The 22,582-nt window shown below is 36.6% G+C and overlaps 1 protein-coding gene across 3 annotated transcripts in view; it reads right to left on the reverse strand.

The window, feature by feature from the left end:
- Window positions 1-22,582, reverse strand: part of ANGPT1 (angiopoietin 1) — a 268,545-nt gene that overhangs the window by 96,822 nt on the left and 149,141 nt on the right. For all 3 annotated transcript variants that reach the window (XM_082434317.1, XM_082434316.1, XM_082434318.1), the window contains exon 2: window positions 1,409-1,564. In XM_082434317.1, coding sequence (XP_082290443.1) covers window positions 1,409-1,564 — 156 coding nt within the window. The remainder of the gene's footprint in view (window positions 1-1,408; window positions 1,565-22,582) is intronic.

Below are 22,582 nucleotides of genomic sequence, written 5' to 3' on the forward strand. Positions count from 1 at the left end.
ACATCATTTGTCCATTGGAAAACTGGTCTGCATAATATAAAATGCTCTATCCATGTAAATTATTATTGTTATGTCTCTTTAAATATCAACATTAGATCTGTGTGATGCCATTAACACAAATGACACAAAATAGAAATAAGGTTGCATATTATTTTTGAATTTATACTGTTAAAAGAGTTAAACATTAAAGGCCATTAGAGGTGGCTTTAATGTCTTGGTAACCTACATAAGCAAACCAAAATCTAAGCCAGAGTCAACGCACTTGAATTTAAGAAAGTAAACTTAAGAACAACCAATCACAAACAGCCAACTAGGCTTTCCCAAATAAGGCAACTGCTTAAGCTATAGCCAATCAAATAATTTCCTTGCTTTGCTTCTGCATCTTCTCTATTAAAACTTTTCCCAAAAAAAAAAAAAAACAAAAAAAACAAAACTTTTCCCTTAGCTCCTGCAGTAGAGCTAAATACTTTCAGTTAGGTGCTGCCCAATTTGAATCAATGTTCACTCAAACTCTTGAAAATTTTAATGTGCCTCAGTTTATCTTTTAACAATATACTTCACCTTTGATTCCAGAAATCAACTGTCACATTGAGACAGAATCATCCTCTGGGTTTCAGAATGGTAACAGGAATAACCATTTCCATGGTTAAAAGGGGACCAAGAGATCATCTTCCAGTCATCAACAATAATACTTTCATTAAACTGTAATGGTAGGCTTGTGACAGTGATAATTAAAAGGCATTTTACTGATTTGTACATAAAAAATGTCATTGTCCATAGTAGGGTAATATATATATATATATATATATATATATATACATACATATATACTTATATATATATATTTATATATATATGCATGGACACGAAGAGTTTTAATTGACTTCTCATTATAAAATCATGCTGAATAAAAACAAAATCTTCACATTCCAGATCAGTTTATTTGGGGTTTTCCTTCCTATCCACTGACTGCACAAAACCTCTGCAGGTGCCATTATTGTTAGAGTACTACTGGAGATAAAACAGGACAGGTCAAAAATGTACATCAAAGGCACCAATTTGACACAAATGGCTATTCTGTTTGACATATATCATATCACAGTTGGTAGCTGAAGTGTTTATTTGAAACTTAAATGCTGATTAAGTCCTTTGCCTGTTTTTGGAAGCACATACAAACAGTCTTAGTCCTGTTTTTGCAAGCACATACAAAGCTAAATATACCAACTCTCATGAAATCAAAAGAAACATGCATAGCATGTCAGGCAGTCATTGTTGTTATTACCAATAAACAAAAATGTATATGTTTCCCCAGTCCCAGTGCTGAAATGTGCTCTGTGTTTACGGAGTAAGTTAAAGGAAAAAAAATCATCTGGGTTAAGAGTTTGACGACTCTGGCTCAGGGGTGTACCTGGGTCTCAACATCTGTCAGCTTTCTGGTCTGCTCTGCGGTCTGAGAGAGGAGGCTGGTCCCTATCTCGAGCATGGTGGCTGTGTGGTTCTGAACTGCATTCTGCTGTATCTGAGCCATCTCCGACTTCATATTTTCCACAATGTAATTCTCAATCTGCAAGAGATAAAGGACAAAACATACTACATTATAAGCAAAGTCTTTCAGTTGAAGCATGTAATATTTACAATGATAAAACAAGACACAGCTGGCAAATCAGCCATCTGGCAGGAATCCTCAGCATCTCTGGGAGCCGGGGAAATGGGAGCAGAGCACATAGGAACACAGTTGCTAACAAACCCGTAATATACTGATGCACATATATCATCAACACAATCATAATGAAAATTCACACTTGGATAGTGCTTTCTCATTTAACCCTTACAGCAAAGATAGAGAGTTAAGCACAGATGACCTCACTGTTCTTTTTATTTTATAGCTGAGGAAACAGAATTAGAGAAGGTCAACGATGAGCCTAAGGTCACCAGCAAAAATTCAACAGAGCACAACAATTTAAATCTAAATCTTGGTTCTCTGGTCTTTTCATTATACCATATTGACCACTTACCTCTGAGAAATATTCAGCCTCCTCTGTAAGGAAAAATAAAAGACCATGCTGGGTTAGGGAAATGGGACAAGGAGTGGGAGGGGGGCAGATACCCAAAACACAAGCCTTTAAGGGAATCTTAACGTATAGGCAACAGCATATGAAATGAGCTGCAGAGCCTCAGAGCTAGCTAAAACTATTCTCAGTGCTCCTTTGCAAGCTCAAAAAGAGGCACGGAAAATATGGTCCATAAAGCAGCATTTGCCCTTCTTGCCTTGGGGAACATTTAGTCCCTTATGGTGCCATCTTAGAGAATACTATGGTTGTAAAATAAATGGTACCATAGGGGGCAAGAAGAATTATTAAGTGACTTACTATGAGGGAGCCCGTTAGGCACTTGGGAGAATAAAACTGAGCGTATTTTTCATATGCTTGAAAAATACAGAAAGAAGCCTGCACTTCCCTGTCAGTGCACTTAATTCTCCCCCACAACTGTGTGGTGACCACATTTTATTACCCAATTACACATAAGGGGAAACTGCATCCCAGAGAAGTCCGGTCCAAGGCCACACACCACAAAAACAGCCAGACTTGGATTTGAGTGCTGAAGTCCTTAACTTTCATACCAACACTGCTAACCACTTGATAGTTCTGCCAAGTCGTGCTTCATAAGCTGGGTTCCAAATCATTAACAGCTACGTGATTTTTACTGATTTAGTGAACCAAAATACATCCACTATTTTATAATCTATAGTAACACTATTGTCATGTAATAAATATAGCTAAAAACTAAATTCTTCTTTGTAACTTTGGCAGTTCACTTTCTAACAACATTTCTTGCTTATTTCTATTTATCAAACATGAGTCTGTCCCAAGTTAAAGAAAATGAAAGGTCAGAATCAAACTCATATTGTTATTAATAAGTTCTGACTTTGTTCTTGGTCAATATAAGGTAACTCCCCTTCAACCTTTCAACTCCCCTTCCCAAATTAGAAGTAGGGGGAAAGTTTCAACTCACAAAAATTTATTATAAAACAAATACAAAATAGATTAGAACACTTATCTGGAAATTATCTTAACAAAACTTAAGGTCTCTAGGGTAAATTTAATCTTGGCTTTATTCCAATTGAACTAACATATTTTAACAACAGTGGAAGGGTAGAGGAAAGGAGGGTGGGTTGGAGTAACAGACATCTATTGTTATAGATTCTGCATCATATGTTCCCTCTTTTCTAAATAACTTCCCTTAACCTTCTTTCGGGAAATTGTCTTTTCCTCCTTCAGAACAAATGCTTTGGGTGGAGTTGTCCCACCCTAGCTTCAGGGTTAGGTACATGTTTGAGCCTGACAATCCAGAATGTTCTGCTCCTGCTTAGAGAGAATAAATTGTTCAAGAATGGAAAGGTACTGTAAGCAAGGCCAGTAAGTCTCAGTTATGCACTTTTGTCTAACTAGCCTACAAAAGAACTTCTTTTTCCTCTGTGGTAAGCTGGTAACATATATGCCTGACACTGTTGATGCCCCATTTTGCCAGCACAAAACTAGAGCCAGTCTAAGAATGAGGCTAAGTCAGAAAGATAGGTACGTAGGTAGATAGCCAGACAGCCAGGTGATACAGATAGAAGGATACTTTTAGAGCACCTCCGTCCTATCATGTTTTTAGCCAGATCCACCCTTGGACATTCAGTTATAAATTCTGTGATGTCCCCTTGAGCAGCCCACTTTTTTTTTTTCTTTTGCGTCAATCACATTGATATAGTTTCTAACAAAACCAAAAAAGTCTTGACTGATAAATCTGATGGATGCTTAGCGAAGGAAGCCTCAGACAGGCACACGTTAGCAGTATGTTCCTTGCTTATCCAGGGAATTTGGGGCTGTATATAAATGTGTATATTCTCAAAAATGGCAGATAAGTCTCCATCATGGAGATGATACCTACCATTTATAGTTGACATTTATCCACTGTCTACCACGTGGCAGGCACTGAGCTAAGTGCTTCCCTTTCACAAAAGCGCTTAAATCTCACAACAACTTTATATGGTAGGTATTGTTATAGCCGCTTTATAGGTAAGACTACCAAGGCTTAGAAAATCCACAACTTGCTCAAGAACAAACAAGAGTTTGGCACCCCCCAGTGTCAAAACCCAGGTTTTTAACCTCTAACCTATTCATCTTAAGCACTACTTAGTTACCCTATGCATTTTACTACATAGGTCCTAAACCTTGTGTGTTTATCCAAACTGCATGGGGAGCATTTTAAAAATGCAGATGGACGTGCAACACACCAGAACTTTGAATCAGAATTTTCAAGGGTATGTACTAGGAAACTATATATTTTTAAAACTTCCTAGCGTAATTCTGATTCAGGCAAAGAGCAATGCTTCTCAAAGTGTGGTCCATAGAATAACTGCCTATATCAGAACTATTTATGAACAGTCTTCCATGAGATAAGAAAATTATATCAGAATGCAAATTATCTATGTTGCTAAGCACACTGGTGTGTGTATGTGTGTGTGTGTGTGTGTGTGTGTTTGTATATGCATATGTGTATATATATATAAAGAAAGTAATGCTCCAATGTTTTAATTTACATTCTGGTGCTAGCTTCTTACCTTGTTGACAAAATGGCAATTTCCTTGAGTAAAAGTGATTTAGACCATCAAATTATTCTATGCCAGATTCCCTGCTTACCAAGAAATTTCAAATAACAACTTGGTTTCCTATGCAGATTTCTCTCCTGAGAGAAAGTTCACTAATCAGTGAGCTCCCATACAGATGTGCTTGATAATTACATATCAATTTCTTATGCAGTTGGTTAGTGGAGTCAGTTCGCAGACTTTGATTTGCTCTGGGTGTAACAATAATCATGTGCCCCAGTCTCCATAGAGGAGGACACCCTGTGGCATAGAGCGACTATTATATCAACGTTCAGCTGCTTTGTGGTCCTATCTCTGTTAAGATACTATCTATTCATCTATTCTGTATTATTGTGCTTTTTTTTTAAACTGTAAAAATTAACACCAGCAAAGCAAAATATCTGCTTTATGCCAGTATTTATCACAAAGAGCTTCCCAATTCTGCTGACCCTGTTGTAGAAATAAAGTAGGTCTCCAACCTATCCTAAAATTCTTATTTGGGCTGCCATGATGAGTAACATGAATCTAACTCTAGCTAATTATTTTTTAATCAAATGGGGCTGCTCTAAGACCAACTGCTTTTTAATGCAAAAGGTAATGGCACACTGAAGTAGCAAAAACCAGATGTAGTTGATTTAAAGGCTGAGGAGAGAGGCAGAAGTCAAATATACAATGTGTGATTAATAAGGAGGACTACTTTCATCTTAATCTCTAAACATTCCTCTGTAGATGTATAACTGTGAAATCCATCTTCATGTGCTATACTAGCCTGGTTCAGAAAAGATTTGTAACAAATTTGATTGTCTTCATATATTCTGTACTGGTTTCAAAATATGTTTACAGAATATGATGGCTACTTCAAGGTTCAACATTTTACAAACATCTAAGATGTGAATCTTAAGCTTAGAATTTGCTGACCACAAGAGCTAATGGGTTATAAAGTAGGAGATTCCCAATCTGAATCATAAAATTATTTGACTATACTGTCACTCTCAGTGTCTGACTCCAGAGTTTTATAAAGTATTGGCCAAAAAACTAGTAAGAGGATGTAGGATGTGATTTGAAAGGACATAATAAATGGTAAACGATGATTTTTACGTAAGGAAATAATGTTACATTTGTAAAGCGATTTAGTGTTTACAAAGAGCTTTCATACACTGTCTGACTTGATTCTTATACCAACGTTACAAGGGAAGTATTGACTCCATTTATGGTTTAAGCAATTGAGGCTCAGAGGCCTTAGGTGTCTTGTTAGAAATGAAAGAGAGGACTCAAATCTATCTTCTGACGTTCCACTAACCTCAGAGTTGTGGGAACTGTTTTGTTGTTGGATTGGTTGGCTGGTTGATTGACTGATTAATTGATTTACTGATTTCATTTTTAGCCAACTCATTGAGAATTAATTTACTTTTTCCTTTTAGAAAAACATGCAACATTAGAGGGTGATTACTTCACTCTGCTTCACCATATTAGAGGCCAAATTAATTTGAGATGAGGTGAGAGGTCTAGGGCCAGGTATTTGGATAGTTCACTTTGCTAGCACTTTTAATACAATGGGTCATTAAAAATCCTCTCATCAGTGCCTACCTTTTTTCTTAGTATGCAGTTTATAGTAATATGTTTGTCTTCTTCCTCCCATTTTATTTCTTACAAACTACTGTTAAATATAACAAAGGTAATAAAAACAATGACAATATGCTAAGCCTCTACCAAAGCCTTTTTTTTTTTACAAATCAAAGAAATTTATTGGTGTTGACAAAAATACATAATACAAAAAAAAAAAACAAAACTAACACAACAGAAACAAAACCAGAAACTCCCCCCACCCTGGCGGGCCCACACGCCTGAGGTACTGACAGTGAGCAGCCCCAGGAGCCCCTTGGAGCATCGCACTCAATTCATGAGGACCTCCATCTGCACCAGCCTCACGTTGGTGTCCCCAGATGTCTGGTAGGGTATCATCCCAGCAAAGGTAATCAGGGCTCGGGCTTGGCTGCGGAGTTGAGAATCACGGTCCTCGATGACTCGCTGGGGCCTGGATGCCGACGATGGACTTGTCCCCTTGAGCTAGGTTATGTACCAGGTTTTACAAATATATATCTCACTGTTGTAACAATCCAGCCACTCTATTATTTCTTCTCATTTCACTGATAAGGAAACAGGCTCCAGAAGTTAAGCAAATCGTCCATGATCACACAATAAGTTGCGGTAGAGCTGTTATGGTGCTTTGAAAGAAGCTAGATGGCCCCTCAGGATATGCTCCTTCTATAGGACGGTCACCCATCAAGCACAAGCACACTATCACAAATGTCACAGACAAATTCTGGTAACACACAATATTCATGCAGGGAATACATAAATTGAAGGCTACAGAATGGATGACGTGAAACTGTCCAAAGACAGATAATTTTTCATTTTTTTATTTAATTATTTTCACAGTGATTGATGGCTGTAATATCCTGGGAAATGTTATAGGTGGTGAGAAAGCAAATGTACAGTCCACTGTATGACAAGTAGCATTATTAAATAGAGAAAAAAATATTTTTAAGAAGTGAAGATTATCAGCCATTTGTAGTTCACTCATAAATTGCACACCCATGTCTTTTGCCCAATGACAAGTAGAGAATTAATGTTATCATTTTCCACTACAAAAGAGAGTTTTGGGAGAGATCTCTTACTGGGCCCTCAAAATTCTTGCCACTTCATGTTCATGAGAACCAAAATCTGTGTGAGATTATGATATGTCTTACATGTGAAATGCATTCTCTATTGTTTCACTTCAAGAGGTCACTTCAAGGAATCTCTTAAATCTCTTAAACGACAGCTTATCTTAAAGCACAAAGAACAGAATTTCCCCATGTAATTCTTAAGAAAATAACATTTTAAGCCCTATAAAAATTGACAAAGGCATTGTTCACTTAAAATATGTTGTAGATTAAGTGGACTCTCATTGAATGTTGCTGCATATGGTATTACTCAGTTATGGCAAAACAACCATGAAATAAAGTAAAAGGGTAAATATGGGAAAGCAATAAAAAGGTAAAGCAATGCAAAAAAAATGCCTTAAATGTTGATGCTTTTATCAAATATCACTGTTTCATAAATCCGTGGCAATCCTGAAAATGCAACCAAATCTAGGTTTATGGCTTTATAAAAAAGAAGGCTGAGGCCAAATATATTATTTGCTAGAATTTCTATTATTAGAATTTCCAGTATACTCTTTCTTTTATGAAATGGAGAAGTATAATTAATTGTCTTTATAGACAGTAAATCTATTTAGCTGACGTTTAAAACAGCTTTTGTACTGATATGTGTGACATGCATCCCGTTTTTCATTTTGGTATCTGAAAAAATACTACTTACAGAAGAAAGAAAACCATTAGAATAAGTGAGCTGGAAGAGACATTAAATATTATGAGCTCCAAGAATCTCATTTTATAGTCGTGGTTACTGAGGTTCAGAGAGGTTATAGAAAGCAAGGTGAAACAACTAATTAATGTCAGATGCCGGGCTGTGGTCACTCAGTGTGTGGGAAACTCAGACTTAACATCAGCAGGCTGAGTCAACAACAATGGCTGCTGGTATTGTTGGCCCACCCCACATTTCTTTTCCAATCCCTTGTTTCCTGCTACTTGCTTTACTTCTGATGGTTCCTGATTTGAGGCTACCCCTTCACAATATTAATTCATGCTTAGCAGTTTTTGGGGTTTTAACTTTGCTTTCTGGACTCTACCCTTGCTTTCCAGCACTAATGCCCACTAGCTGCTCCTTAGTCAATGAGCCTCAGTATCTCCCTGATTTTATTCTCCCTATGCATCACCCCACAAATGGAAAAAAACTGAGACCAGACTCTATATTAGTTCAGGCTTATTAACCCTGCATCAGTTCACTTCAGTCCTTGCAAATATGTGATGAATGCATCCTATGCACTAAGTCTGGTACCAGATATTACCAGTACAAAGAGTTGAGTCTTGTCGGAAATAGGCGCTTATAGATGGGTCATTTCAATAGACTTGGTGAATACTCTGGAGTTTACCTCTGACTATATTTCCTCCTGTAAATATTCTTATCTCTTTTTGATAAGAAGAAGCTCTCAGCTACTGAAATTAATAATGTTGAGGGGACGTTTGTTATATGCCCTCCAAAAGAGTAACAGCAACACCCTTGCTGAGGCATATGGAGAAGCTAAGCTTCAACGGTACCCCAGAAAAATCCCATATGAATAAACTCTTCTTCAATCATTTTTCTTGGTTATGACTCTTTTAAGACCACATTTTTGTGGCTGCTGAAAGTTGCCATTTCACATATAGTGCCCCATAGTTGCGTCAGGACCCAGGAAAATCATTCTCTCCTCACATAAACAGATGAGATGTTTCCTGCACCAAAACACCCTTCACTAGCCTGGAACCTCTCTTTTACATCCCACCTTCTCACACACAGGAAAAGTCAGAGTCACGAAACTTTAAAAATATTTATAAATGTCTGCTTAATTTTTCTCTTTACATTTTTTAAAGGGAGATGAAATGTAAAAAACACACTCAGCCAGGAGTCAGGTTATCTGGGTTTTAATCTAGGTACTATTGTTGATTTACTCTGTGAACTTGGACAAGTCACTTAAGCAAATTGGGTTTTAGATCTTCATCTAGAAATGAAGGGCTGGTTTAGATTCTTTTTAATACCTTCTGAAGCTCTCAAATTACTTCATTTAAAACATCCTTTACAAAGTACAGGAGTCTGCAATATTTTAATTTTTATTTATTATAGAAAATCAAAATATGGATGGATATATCTATGTCTATAAAATATATAGTACACATCCTTGTGTCAGTTAGGAAACAATGATACAGGAACACAACAGAAAAGTCATGGATCAAATCTCTATAGCAGGCACATCTGTTTTAAGATAAAGAGCTAGAACCTCTGATTCCCTTAATCTCCAGGCACCATTCTGCCCAAAATATATTCCTTGCCTTCCTCCAACACAACCTGGCTATCTTCCTATGTTTCTTATGTCAATGAATGGCACTACCACCACCTTCCCATTCATCCAAGTCACAGGAAGCATCTTTTGTTTTTTTGGTTTTTTTTTAAACTAGGGGTTGTTTTGTTTTACTTACTTACTTACTTACTTACTTACTTATTTATTTATTTATTTATTTATTTATGGCTGTGTTGGGTCTTCGTTTCTGTGCGAGGGCTTTCTCTAGTTGCGGCAAGCGGGGGCCACTCTTCATCACGGTGTGCGGGCCTCTCACTATCGCGGCCTCTCTTGTTGCGGAGCACAGGCTCCAGACGCGCAGGCTCAGTAATTGTGGCTCACGGGCCCAGTTGCTCCGCGGCATGTGGGATCTTCCCAGACCAGGGCTCGAACCCGTGTCCCCTGCATTGGCAGGCAGATTCTCAACCACTGTGCCACCAGGGAAGCCCAGGAAGCATCTTTGACTATTCCTTATCTTCATTTTTCTGTATTCAATCAGCACCAGATTGTGTTGCTTCTGTTTCCTGAAGGGTGTCTAGGTCCATCCCTCTCCCCTCTTCCCCTTCTCTCTACCATATCTTTTTATCCTCACTGGCACTGACTTAGGGCAGACTCTTTTGTCATTTTTCTTCTGGATTTGTTAATGGCCTAATAATTGGTCTCCTGAATCCAGACTTGCTTCCTCCAATCTATCATCCATGGCGTAACCAAAGGATTCGATCGATCTAAAACACAAATTTGGCCTTGCCACGCCATTTCTTAAACTCTTTCAGTAGCTTCCACTACCTGCAGCTAAAGTCACAACTCCTTAATCAGCATTGAAGAATCCTTATGATCCAGACTTGGTTTCCCTCTCCCTACATGTACCTTATGCTCCAGACCTACCAAATTATTTGCCTTTTTCCAAACATACATTATTTTCTTTTGCTTCCAAGCCTTTGCATATAATTTGCTATGATTGGAAGGTTCCTTCTCTACCTCATCTTCCCTTTTCCTGGGCTAGGTCCTGATTTTCAATATCAGTTCAAATTATTTCTCCTCAAGGCAACTTTTCATGACTCTCCTCTCTATAATACCCTTCCTTTGTACTTCTAGAGCATCCTGTGACTCTTTTTCTTTCATAATAGCATTGCCCACACCCCAGTACACCATTAGCTCCTTGAGGGCAAGCACTATCTTGTTGAGCTTCGTACCTCTTAGTGCCTGGCACACAGTGAGTCCTCAATAATATTTAGATAAATAAATGAATGTATGAGTGAATGAACTTCTATATGAAAATAACAGCCTCCAATTGTGAGCTTAGCTTAGTTATATTTGTTACTGAAAGTATGAAATATCACATTACCAATTTTTAGTGAGGTCTTTTTGAATGTCAATGGGACCAATGTAAATGATGCAAAAGTAGATAGGTCTGAAGACAAATATCCTCACTCGAGGGACCACATAATCCTATCTTGTCCTCCTGTATCTTCCCTACTTTTCTTTTCTCAATCATCTCTGTTATGGGTAATTATTTAAATTAAGTAAAATCCAGCAAACACATTGAAAATGAGCCATGTGTTAATCACTGGACTATACAATGAAAGCAAAAGAATGAGTAAAACTTGACTCTGATGATCAAGACTGTTTATAATGCAAGTGTGTTACAAGTGCTGGAATGAAGGTACAAATGTCCTTCCTGCCTGCTGGGGTAGGATGAAGGAAGGAATGACTCTTCTAAATGAGGGAATCAAGGACATCTTCCCAGAAGCAATCCCAAACGAATATGGCAGGGAGGGCACAAATTTCTTATGTCTGCCTTAATACACAAAAATGTGGCCTGGAAAACCTGGAGGATGCGGGGATAAAGAAGGAAGCCAGAAAGACTATGACAGCATGCAAGGAACTGTGCTTGTTTAGGTAAGGTGACTTTTCCTGACCACCTCTTGAAATGTACTGTTCAGGAAATCAAGAGATAAATCAGTCAGAAGCATGGGCATGCCACTGAGGCCACACACACAGGGCAAGGACATGCTATCAGATTTTTAATTGAGATTCATTAGAAAGCTCAGGCAGATAATTTTTTAGCACTTAACTAAATTTTCAAACACACTAAGCATAAAATTTACACCTTTAATAAAACATATAAGTGCATTTCTGTGTGTGTATATATATATATGTTGTGTGTGTGTATTTACTTGCACACATATGCTCTCATACATATTCTTATACTCTCAACCTACATGTTTCAGGTTTTACATTCACACTTTGTGGTTCTGTTCATTTCATTGTAGTCTACTTCATTAAAGTTCCAAGTAGAATAACTAATGCATCACTTTCCTCTGGATGAAGTATGTTTTATGTCAGATTTAATCAGTATAGATAATGCCTGTTAAACAGTCATGGACAGCTTCAGTATCTGCCCAGCAACTGAGAAACTTTTCTCCCAAATTCTGAATTTACACTTAGACAACAGAAAAAAGGGAAGAACCACAAAGCAACTTTGTATACGTGGTTTTTGTATCAGTGAAAGTGATAGTTTTTAAACTAAAGAACATATTGTTTCAAACAGAAAACTGCAAACATAAATTCCTTTAATTTAATGCTTTTTAGTTTCTTATCTGGAATGAAATTTAACCCCCCCCCCACATTACATAAAATGCATTCTGGTTCACTTAAAAAGAAAGAACTTTGACATCTGAACTAGAGACCACCCCAAAAGACAGTAGGTTGTGGGCAACTGATAGGGTAAAAGAGACTCTCCACAGAATAATTCTAAGAAACATCTTCTGTAAACTACATTTTTTTCCTCCTATGACAAATGGCAGTGATGCAAACAAGTAACTTATGATGTTCATTTTTTTAAGGGAAACCTCCTGCGTTAAATGAAAACACTGCAAGACAGATCATGAAATCTAAGTACTCAGCAGATGATATAAGATACACACTAACAAAAATTCAAAAGCCTTAATAATGAAGGAATTTATAGATTTTCAGGAATACCACTAGTAGGTAGAAAAATGCCATCATTTTACTCTGGTATTTCATATAAAATTGCAAGGTATTAGCACTTAAAATCTAACCTTATTCCAATAAAACCCCGCTGTTCAACATTCTGACTGTTTAGGCTATTACTTTCCCACATATGCTGTTTCTTTTTTTGAAACACAGTTGCTTTATTTGTCTTCCTTATCTTCTATAATACCTCTTAAGTTTATGATTGCTTTTTTAAATTAACTTTTATCTGCTTAAATGTGGCAAAATTAATGGTAAGAGCATGTGTGCATGTATGTATTTCTCCTACAATAGGGGATTCCTCAATGGAATGTACAATAAATTTGTACAGGCATAAAACTGTCAAAGTCATTGTATAATACACATTCCAAAGCATTCTGTGTGAGGTCTAATTTTTCCTGAATAATATTTGTTGAGTAGTTTTTATTTAAATTACCTTTGGTCTAAGTACTAGAAAAAAGTAGGCTGGAAATAGTCATTCAAAGCATAAGAAAGGGACAGTGATTGCTGACATCCTATAAATGAAATAAAATCCCCATTTTTCCTCACTTTGATCAAAGGATGACAGACACTGGACATTGTTTCTTCTTTCACAAAGACCATTTTGGTGCCCTAGTGATGCTTGTTACATCTCAAGTGTTATTGGAAGGGAGCCCTAATTACCATTATAATGAATTAGTCTCTCTTAGAATTAACCTCATACCACAAGAGAGAATGAAACTGAGCATGAGTAACTGTTTAAAATACCTGCTCCCATTACCACATGCATTGCCGGAGGAATTCCGTAAAAGTTTGTTTTAAAGACTCACTCATCTAGTTTTGGGAGCTGTAGACCACCTCACAGTGTTCCTTTTGATTTCATCCCATCCCCAACAAGCAATGACCACTCAAAACCATTTGTTTTTCACTAACTGAAAGAAGGCTGGTCTAATTTTTGGAATGTCTAAAGCTTGGAAACTTAGAAATATTTTTTAAATCATGAAATATTGTTAATAGACACCATAAAGCTAGCATTAAAAATTTAGCAGATGTCATATTTTGACATATTTGGTTTGAATTTTCTTTCTTTTTTTTTTTAGTAAGAAATAAAATGTTATCTGGACAATAACAAAAGCACCCCCTCCAAACACACACACATCCTGAAGTTGATGTGTACTCATACAACATAGGTCTATACCTAAAATAATAAGCTATATACTGTCTAGTATATTTTCTAGATTTACAAAAACATTACCTTATTATTAGGCTCCTTAAACTCTCCTATTTTTTAATCAACATTATGTTTTTGAGACTTAGACATATTAGTAGTACAGTTTTATTATGCATTACAGGAAGGAGTCAGGTTTAGTAATATTAACAGCTAATGAAACAGTCATATCCCAAGGTTTGACTACTAACTCAGAAGAGAGGAGTACAAACTCTAATTAGACACATTACCCTGAGTTCTAGCTCTGTCACAAGAAAGAACAAAGTGTTTCTCAGCATCCCACAAAGCCCCTAGGATTTCTTCTCTAAGGAGCAGAAAGAAAGCTGTATGATGAATCTTCCCCCATTTGTAGACTGTATCTCAAGAATCCGTACCAATAATTTTTATCTTTGGCAAATAGTTATTTCCCAGAGAGAGCAGTTAGGGGATTGAGAAAGAGAGGGGAAAAAGGAAACAAGTTACCAGAACTAATACTTGATTCTATAGTCCTTCTCAAACATACATTACTACATTAAGATTTTAAAATAACCATGACATAAATTATAATGACAGCCCTTACAACTTCTTAGGGAGCCTTTCATTGAATCAACTGTTTAGCCTATATTTTAAGGTATAAAGTGATGAAAAAGTACCAGCTCTCCATGGCTTAAAAAAGCAAACCCTTCTGCTTAACATAAGTAGTATACAAAATGATATATGTAGTATGTTCTCAATTATGGTAAGTGTATTCAGATACACATTTGTATGCATCGGAAAAAGAAAAGAAGCACTGAATTATGAACAATATCTCTGGCTGATGGGAATACAGGTGAATTTTATTTTCTTCTTGAAATTGTTTGATATTTTCCACTTTCTTTAAGAAAACAACGATTTAATTTTATATTCAGAAAAAACATAAAGAATGAGAGAAAGACATCTGTAAAGACATAAAGATATTAGAATGCATTCACTCAGTGGGAAACTTATAAACATGTGGCAACTTAGTGGTGGCTTAGATCAAATCTGTATCCACAGATGTGCCCCACTGGTTCCATTAGTTTTTTTCCTTTAGTGCTGTCCCCTATCCACCCATTCCCAATTCCCTGGCTTCAAAAGAACTAAAGAGAACAAATAAACAAAAGAGCAGAAACAACCACAGGTAGTTTCTTTGAAGGGAAAGGGTTTTGTGGAAATCTTCGAACAGCAGCCATTATTTATTGAGCACTTCCTATGTGTCAGTCAATGAGCTTTAATTATTCCTCACAGCAGCCCTTTGGAATAGACATTGTTACCATCTCACCAATATGAGATGGTAAAACTTCTGAGAAATGAAGTGACGTGATCAGGGTCACAGAGCCCAAATGCTAGAGGTGGTAGTCTGTTGATACCCCAAGCTCATTCTCTTTCCGCTTCAGTTGGCCTCAGGTCCTTGGTTAGTGCAAGGATCACGATCAGGTCATTTTCTGCCCAAATCTGTCCAGCTGAAGTGTTTTTGTTGGCTAGCACTTTATTTTTTAAGTATAGTTTCAAGTCTTTATCCAGAACTCATAGTCTCCAATTAGCCTACCTCTCTTTCCCTTTAAGCTATTAAGGTAAGCTGCCCTGATCCTGAAGGCATTAGAGTTGCTACCAGTGTCAGGTAAGGGGGAAAATAAAAGTACTTAACATCTGACTATCATTTTCCAATGGTAAAAAACAACAACTCTTTATTCACTTGTTCTCTCTTTTTAAATACAATGAAAAATCCCCTTAACCACTATCACGCTTAGGAATACTAAAAGAATGATTGGATCAATACATAGTAGGCCTTCCTAAACCTATCTAAACTTTGAAGCCTTCCTAAACCAAGCACAAAGTAATTATTTTATATGACAAGGTGACTCATTCTTTCCTTAGCTCCATGATGATATGCTTTTTATGGCCTCATTAATTATCTTTGCTGAAAAGTATTAGTATTTTCTTTCATTTACTCAACCAAAAGAGATACCATCTTCATATAGCATACGGATTAGTACCATGCTTATTCTCTTGTTCATTACACCATCACTCCTTCAAATAAACACAAATGTCAAGTGAATAATCTAATGTTCATATACTCATTGACAGCTTATTATCATAGAGTGTACTCTAATATTATTTAAAATAAGCTTTCCAACCAATTTTCATCAAAAATCTTCAAGCAAGCCTCTTTTTTGGAAATAAATGTTTTCTAGGTTACTAAATTAAAACTTGCTGCACTATATCTAAATTAAAATTGCTGAACTAAATAATTTTTGGTCAAAAAAATTTTACTTCTTAAAAGTAAAGGTGTATTTACAACTAAATACACTTACTGTATTTTGCAGATACATATATCTGTATAGAATAATGAATTAGAACATATACGCTAAAGTAGAAGACTAACTGTTTCCCCTTAAAAATGCCATGTCTAATCAAGTAGGTGTAAGATTACAGATAGTAGATTAGATATCGACAAAGACAAACAGGAACATGCACAGATGTGGATGTGTAATTATGTATGTTTATATTACATATAGATACATAAATATATACATGTTACATACTTTCTCATGTGAGATAAACTCAGTTCGGTAAATATCTATTGAGTCACTTTTATATGTTTTCTGTGTTAACAGGCCTTGTACCATGAATATATAAAGATGCAAAATATACAGTTATTGCCTAGTCCCTGTCTAGTGAGAACGACAAGTATATAAGCAGACAACATCATTATAATGTGGTAGCGGTTAGAATAGAAATAGCCTATACAGGACTGTGAAATATATATCTCAAGTTTATGAAATCCATGACAGTTTTATTTCATATACTCATAGAGAAGAAATAAAGAGTTTGATAGGTCTTAGTTAACTCAACGTGACTGAGCACAAATATAATTTGGAAAAAGCATATGTTTAATCAGTCTCTCTTCTGTTCTGATGTGATATCCCACCCAGGACTGATTGCTCTCAGCATTCACAGTTTTAGAATGACCTTTTTATATTAAAATTATATCAGCATCATTATCTCCGGGAAACCATGACACCCAAAAATTACATATCCTAGGATGTCGCTGAGGTCTTTTACATTCTTGACTTCTTAAAGTCAAGGGTTTTCATGCCACAGCATGAGATATGTTATATTAAAAAGTCAGGTGAGTTTGCTACAAAACCACAATCATATCAGGAAATCATACATTTGTTTTCTCACAACTCTTTCATCTGTAAAATGGAGAGTCAAAGAAGATAGGTAATTTCCACCAAAGAAACAGTGAAATAGAGCTCACAGCAGAACCAGAATTCTCACCCCACCTTGTCCAAATCCAGAGTCTATAGTCTGTGCTAATACACACCATGCCTATCTTCCCAGTTTCAAGGATCTCTCCTATCAGAAGTTAAGATTCACTGTGGTCTATCTGATTTCTTCCAAAGAGGAAGAAAGGTCTTGGTGAACTTGAATAAGCAGGTGGAATCTTGTGGGTGTTGTGCTATCTTTAGCATAGTGTTACGGAGAGCTCCCAGAATGTGTCATCAGGAGACCTGGGTGATTTGTTTTTTTTTCACTTATCAGCCATATGAACTTTATAGTCTTTTACTTCTCTGAGATAAATATTTCTCATCAGGAAAATCATCCTGCTAATTATACCCACCCTAAGTATCTCATAAGTTTGTTGTCATGATCAATGAAATAGTGTGTGAAAATACTTGGTCAGCTCTAAGATGCTATGCAAATGACAGATACTTATACTTTGGTCTAGAGCCAAGTTGGGAAAAGCAGTTTGAAAATCTATTAGAAGTGTGAATTCTCTAGTGTAATTTTATTTATATATATTTTTTTTCAATGAGAAGATAACTAACAGTTAAAATTAGCCATCGCATTATTTCTCTTACCAAATTCAGATTTATAGCCAGCAGCATACGAGAAGCAGTGTATGAGAAAAAAGAGGAAGTTTCAGATTCTGACAGCTTTATACTGGCAACTGATTAACTGTGTGACTTTGAGCAAATTGCTTTCCCTCTCTGTGCCTCAGCTTCTGCATCTAGAAAATGGGAATAATAATGTACCTACATCATAGTATTGTTCAAGGATTAAAAAGGAAATATGAACAGACCTACACTGAAAAATAAAATAATAAGCTTCTAATGAAAAGAAATGGGTTTGAACTTTCTCAGCAGGTATGGATGTAAGAGATGGTGTGGTAGAGTTAAAAAAAAACATTAATGAGGCATTCGTTCTTAGAGATATAGCTTCCTAACACTGAGCACTTAGCATGACTATGAAGAAGTTGCTTCACTATTCTGAGCCTTGGTTTCCTCATCTGTAAAGTAAATGTAATAATACTTATGTCAAAGCAGTTTTGTAAAGTTAAAGTGAAAATATTTTGTAAACCATAGCCATACAAAGATAAAAGATTCATTATAGCATATTGTCAATCCCTGATACTACTGCCTGCCTAATGCTAAAGGGTTTTGCAAATCTTCATTCTTAAAGAATTGTAAGTATCTTTCCTGTTTACATTATCTCAGGAATCTATGTACCATAGGGTGGCCAAAACGTCTGGGAATAGTTAATAATATTTTATTGTATTTTAATGTAATGTCAGAAAGCCATTTATTATATATATTCACTAATTCTTCCAGACGTTATGGCCACAGGGTGTAAAGAAACCTCTCGTACAACATGTGCTAGTTGTTTCAAACCTTCAGAGGAAACTCTCTCCTTGAGCAAGTTTCACCCAGAAATATCTATAATTATGATTTTGATGATGATTAGATTCTGAATCATTAGGCCAGCAATGAATAAAGTGAAAGACTGCAGTGAATAAAGTTCCCAGATGTCTTTCATAAAAATACTGGAACCAGGGAGGAGAGGGCGGAATTGGGGTAAGATTGTAAAAGAGAAAAAAAAAAAAGAGTCTTTCTCTTTAACCTTTTAAACATTACAGTTAATTCAACTAGCTGAACATCTAACTTAAAAGCAGATAAAGTATAAAATTATTCACAATATGAAACTATTCATCACTTTCCTTATGATGACAGGAATCTGAAAGTAACAGTATTGCAAGTGTTTATGTTTTGTTTTGTTTTCTGATAAATTGATAAATTAAAGACGAAGCACTACAAGCCACTGATGATAACAATCAATAAAAATTTAAGACAAAGAAAATATATTAAAACAATAAAAACAGCATTTACTTGTATGGTTCACTACTGGACATTTGGCAAACTTGACAATGTAACGCCTGAAATTTAGTTTCTTCCATGAAAAGCATGTTTCCTTTGAGACAGATTGATGTTTAGAATTTCATAAACCTCAGGGGCTTAGCACTTTTTTATTTAATCATACAACTAAAAAGTCCCTGTGGACACTTGCTACGTAAAAAATTCTAAATGAGTAAGTCTGTTGATACTTCTGAGCTTCCTGTGATGCATACCATTAATGCACCTACAACTACCGTGCCATTGGGCATAAAGAAATGAGCCGCATAGTGGTCTGGGGCACATCTAATGGTATCATACGGAAAGGTCATGGCACTATGCACACTAGGATTTCATCTTTAAGTGTAATTCTAAACAGGAAGAGACTCTATAGCAAAGAGGCATTAAAGTAGTCCAATTTCCGAAATGTTCAGAGAGACGCAATCACTAGAACAGAATAAGGTTGGTTCTCCTCAGGAGAAAACACACATGTAATAAAGTGAGACTAGAGTAGTGGCTCTCTCATTTTTTTGACTGTGACCCATAGTAAAAGGTATAGTTTTAATCAGGGCAAGGAACAAATACCACACGTACACGCACACAAGGAAGAAACAGGTTTTATAAACAATATTTACTCCAGTGACACAGTAAGAACTAGAACCCATGTCTCTGACCCTCGGAGATTTTGATATTTTCTATACTGTTCAATTTTATTTCATTTTTACAAAAAGAATTGACTCAACCAATTTTTTAGTTTTACAACGTATTAATGGTCATGATGTTCAAAGAAGCACTGAATTAGAAGCTGATGTTCATAACCACTATTTAGTATGTCCTCACTATGTGTGAGGCAATGTGCTGAATAGTCTGTTCACATCATAGCATTTAGTCCTGAAAACATCCATTAGAGATGAGCGCTATTATGTCTATTTCATAGATGAGGCATCTGAGATTAGAACTTGGCTCTGATTGTGCAGCCAGGAAATGGAAAAATCAGGGTTTAGAAGTCAATCCTTTCTAACTCTCACTCAGAATCATACTCATTGTACCACCAGAAAGCCAAAAGTTGATATTTCAGGGCAGACTAGACATATTTCTGACTTGATCAGCACAAAAACTGTTTCTGAACAATAAAGAAACTAGCAGAACCTAACATATGTTCTTTTATGACCATTGTCCATATGTTCTACAAACTCAGTGTAGTTACTTCTTTGAACACTTTTTTTTTTCCAACAAAGCTTGCTGTCATTATTTTAAGTGACCAATTATAGAGCTTATTTGCGTGTTGTTATATATCGACATTTCAATAGGATGGATTCTTGCTGGTTATTAAATTTAAAGACAACGTCGGTATGGTAATCAGCTTTTCCTGGAATTCGTATTCTTGTTTAGTCCCCTTCTGCATTCTACCAGAGTTGTCTGTGTGACCAAGACAATAGGGCAGAAGAGATGATGGGTCGCTCTAGTTAAAAGACACTATGGCTTCTCTTTCTCTCTCTCTCTCTCTCTCCCTCTCACCACTCACTCTGGGGTAAGCCATGGCATAAGCAGCCTCATGGAGGGGTCCACATGGTGAGGAACTGAAGCCTCTGGCCAGCAGCCAGGTGAATGAGCTCAGAATGGGTCCTCCAGTCTCAGTCAGGTCTTCAGAGACTGTAGCCCCAGCCAACAGCTTGACTGTAACCTCACAAAGGACCTAGGGCCAGGAACACCCACCTAAATTGTCCCCAGATCCCTGACTCTCAGAAGCTATGCAAGATGACAAATGTTTGCTGTTTTAAGCTACTAAATTTTGGCACAATTTGTTAGGCAACAAGAGACAATATAAACAGAGCATAAACTTTGTAGTTTGCTATCTCAATAGCGTTTTTGTCTGTATGTGTTACATAGCACGTTTAATAGCAAAAATGGAAAGGTAACAGAATACTCAGATTGGAAAAACTAAAGGAAAAACAGAAGCAAACTAAACCATGAATGGTGTAGGAAATCTAATAGTTTTAAATTAGGCTTTGAAGTCAAGCTACACAGACTAGACAAGAAGCTAGTATGCAATTTATGAATCATTGAGATTCCTAAACCAAAGCAGTTAGTATGGTAACTTGTCAACCAATCTATTAATTCATCAACATCTCCTTTACTCTTATTCTCCTCAATTAATTATTGGCTATTTTAAAAATCACTGACATATCCCACTTGAAGCTGAATTAGAAAAGAGAAGAGAATTGAAACTCACATATGTGAGTTCTGCAACTCTTTGTAGCTTATAGTAGAGCTAGTCATTGAAATTTGAAAAGTAGTCAAACTGATCACCATCATCCTTCCTGAATCTCCCTTCTCCTAAGGAGTGCCTAAGATTCTCATACTGTCTTCCAGCTCCCTAAACCCTTCCTTCTACCATGGCATTCACCCAGGTCTGCTTTTCCCTATAATTACTTCTCATTGCATTAATTCACACAAAGGCATGAATGAGTGATTCCCAACTTACTGCTCTTCTGGCTACTTCAATTTTCTAAAAGACACTTGTTTACTAAATTAAATACTGACTTGTGAGATCTTGCAGAGCATTAAAAGCTGAAGTGAAGGTTTCATATTTCAAAGTACATGTGTCTTACTTGTGTCATATGGACCAAAACTGAAATTTCTACTAAAAAAAGTAAGTTGTTTTATGATGTTAGGATTGTTGTTCAATTATTTATAAATTTAAATAGGGTTTCTCAACTTCAGCATACTGACATTTAGGACAGTGTTTTGTTGTGTGTGAGTGTGTGGCAGGGTGTCTTATGCATTATAGAATGTTTAGCAGCATTACTGGCCTCCACCCACTAGGTGCCAATAGCAACCCCTCTGTGACAACCAAAAATGTTTCCAGATGTTGCCAGATGTTTATTGGAAGTCAAGATCATGCCTAGTTGAGAACCACTGATATAAATAATTGCTACAATTTTTGAGCAAGTATGTGTGTGTATGTTTAGTCAGAGGATGTAATAAAATGATTTTAGGAAAGGTTGTGGGGTTATTTAGGATGTGACCACTCTCCTGGTTCTCCTAAAATTACAATCTTATCATAGAACCAAATGGATTTACCTGATTTTTATCCAGCATTCTAATAAAAGGCAGAGACTGAAACTGCTAATTTTAACTCTAATTTATCAGATAACTTAAATTTGGCTATATTTACAAAACACAAACAGACATTCACATAAAGTGCAGGCTGGAAAGGATCATGGTTGCCACTTCCTGAAATTCCCTGTCTTTAAAGACCATGTCCCAGGGGCTTCCCTAGTGGCGCAGTGGTTGAGAATCTGCCTGCTAATGCAGGGGACACGGGTTCGAGCCCTGGTCTGGGAAGATCCCACATGCCGCGGAGCAACTAGGCCCGTGAGCCACAATTACTGAGCCTGCGCGTCTGGAGCCTGTGCTCCGCAACAAGAGAGGCCACAATAGTGAGAGGCCCGCGCACCGTGATGAAGAGTGGCCCCCCCGCCCGCCACAACTAGAGAAAGCCCTCGCACAGAAACGAAGACCCAACACAGCAAAAAAAAAAAAAAAAAAAAAAAGACCATGTCCCAGAGGAAAGAAGGTCTCATAGAGATTCAATC

This window comes from Balaenoptera physalus, assembly GCF_965194825.1.
Source record: "Balaenoptera physalus genome assembly, chromosome: 17".
NCBI classification, from domain to species: domain Eukaryota; kingdom Metazoa; phylum Chordata; class Mammalia; order Artiodactyla; family Balaenopteridae; genus Balaenoptera; species Balaenoptera physalus.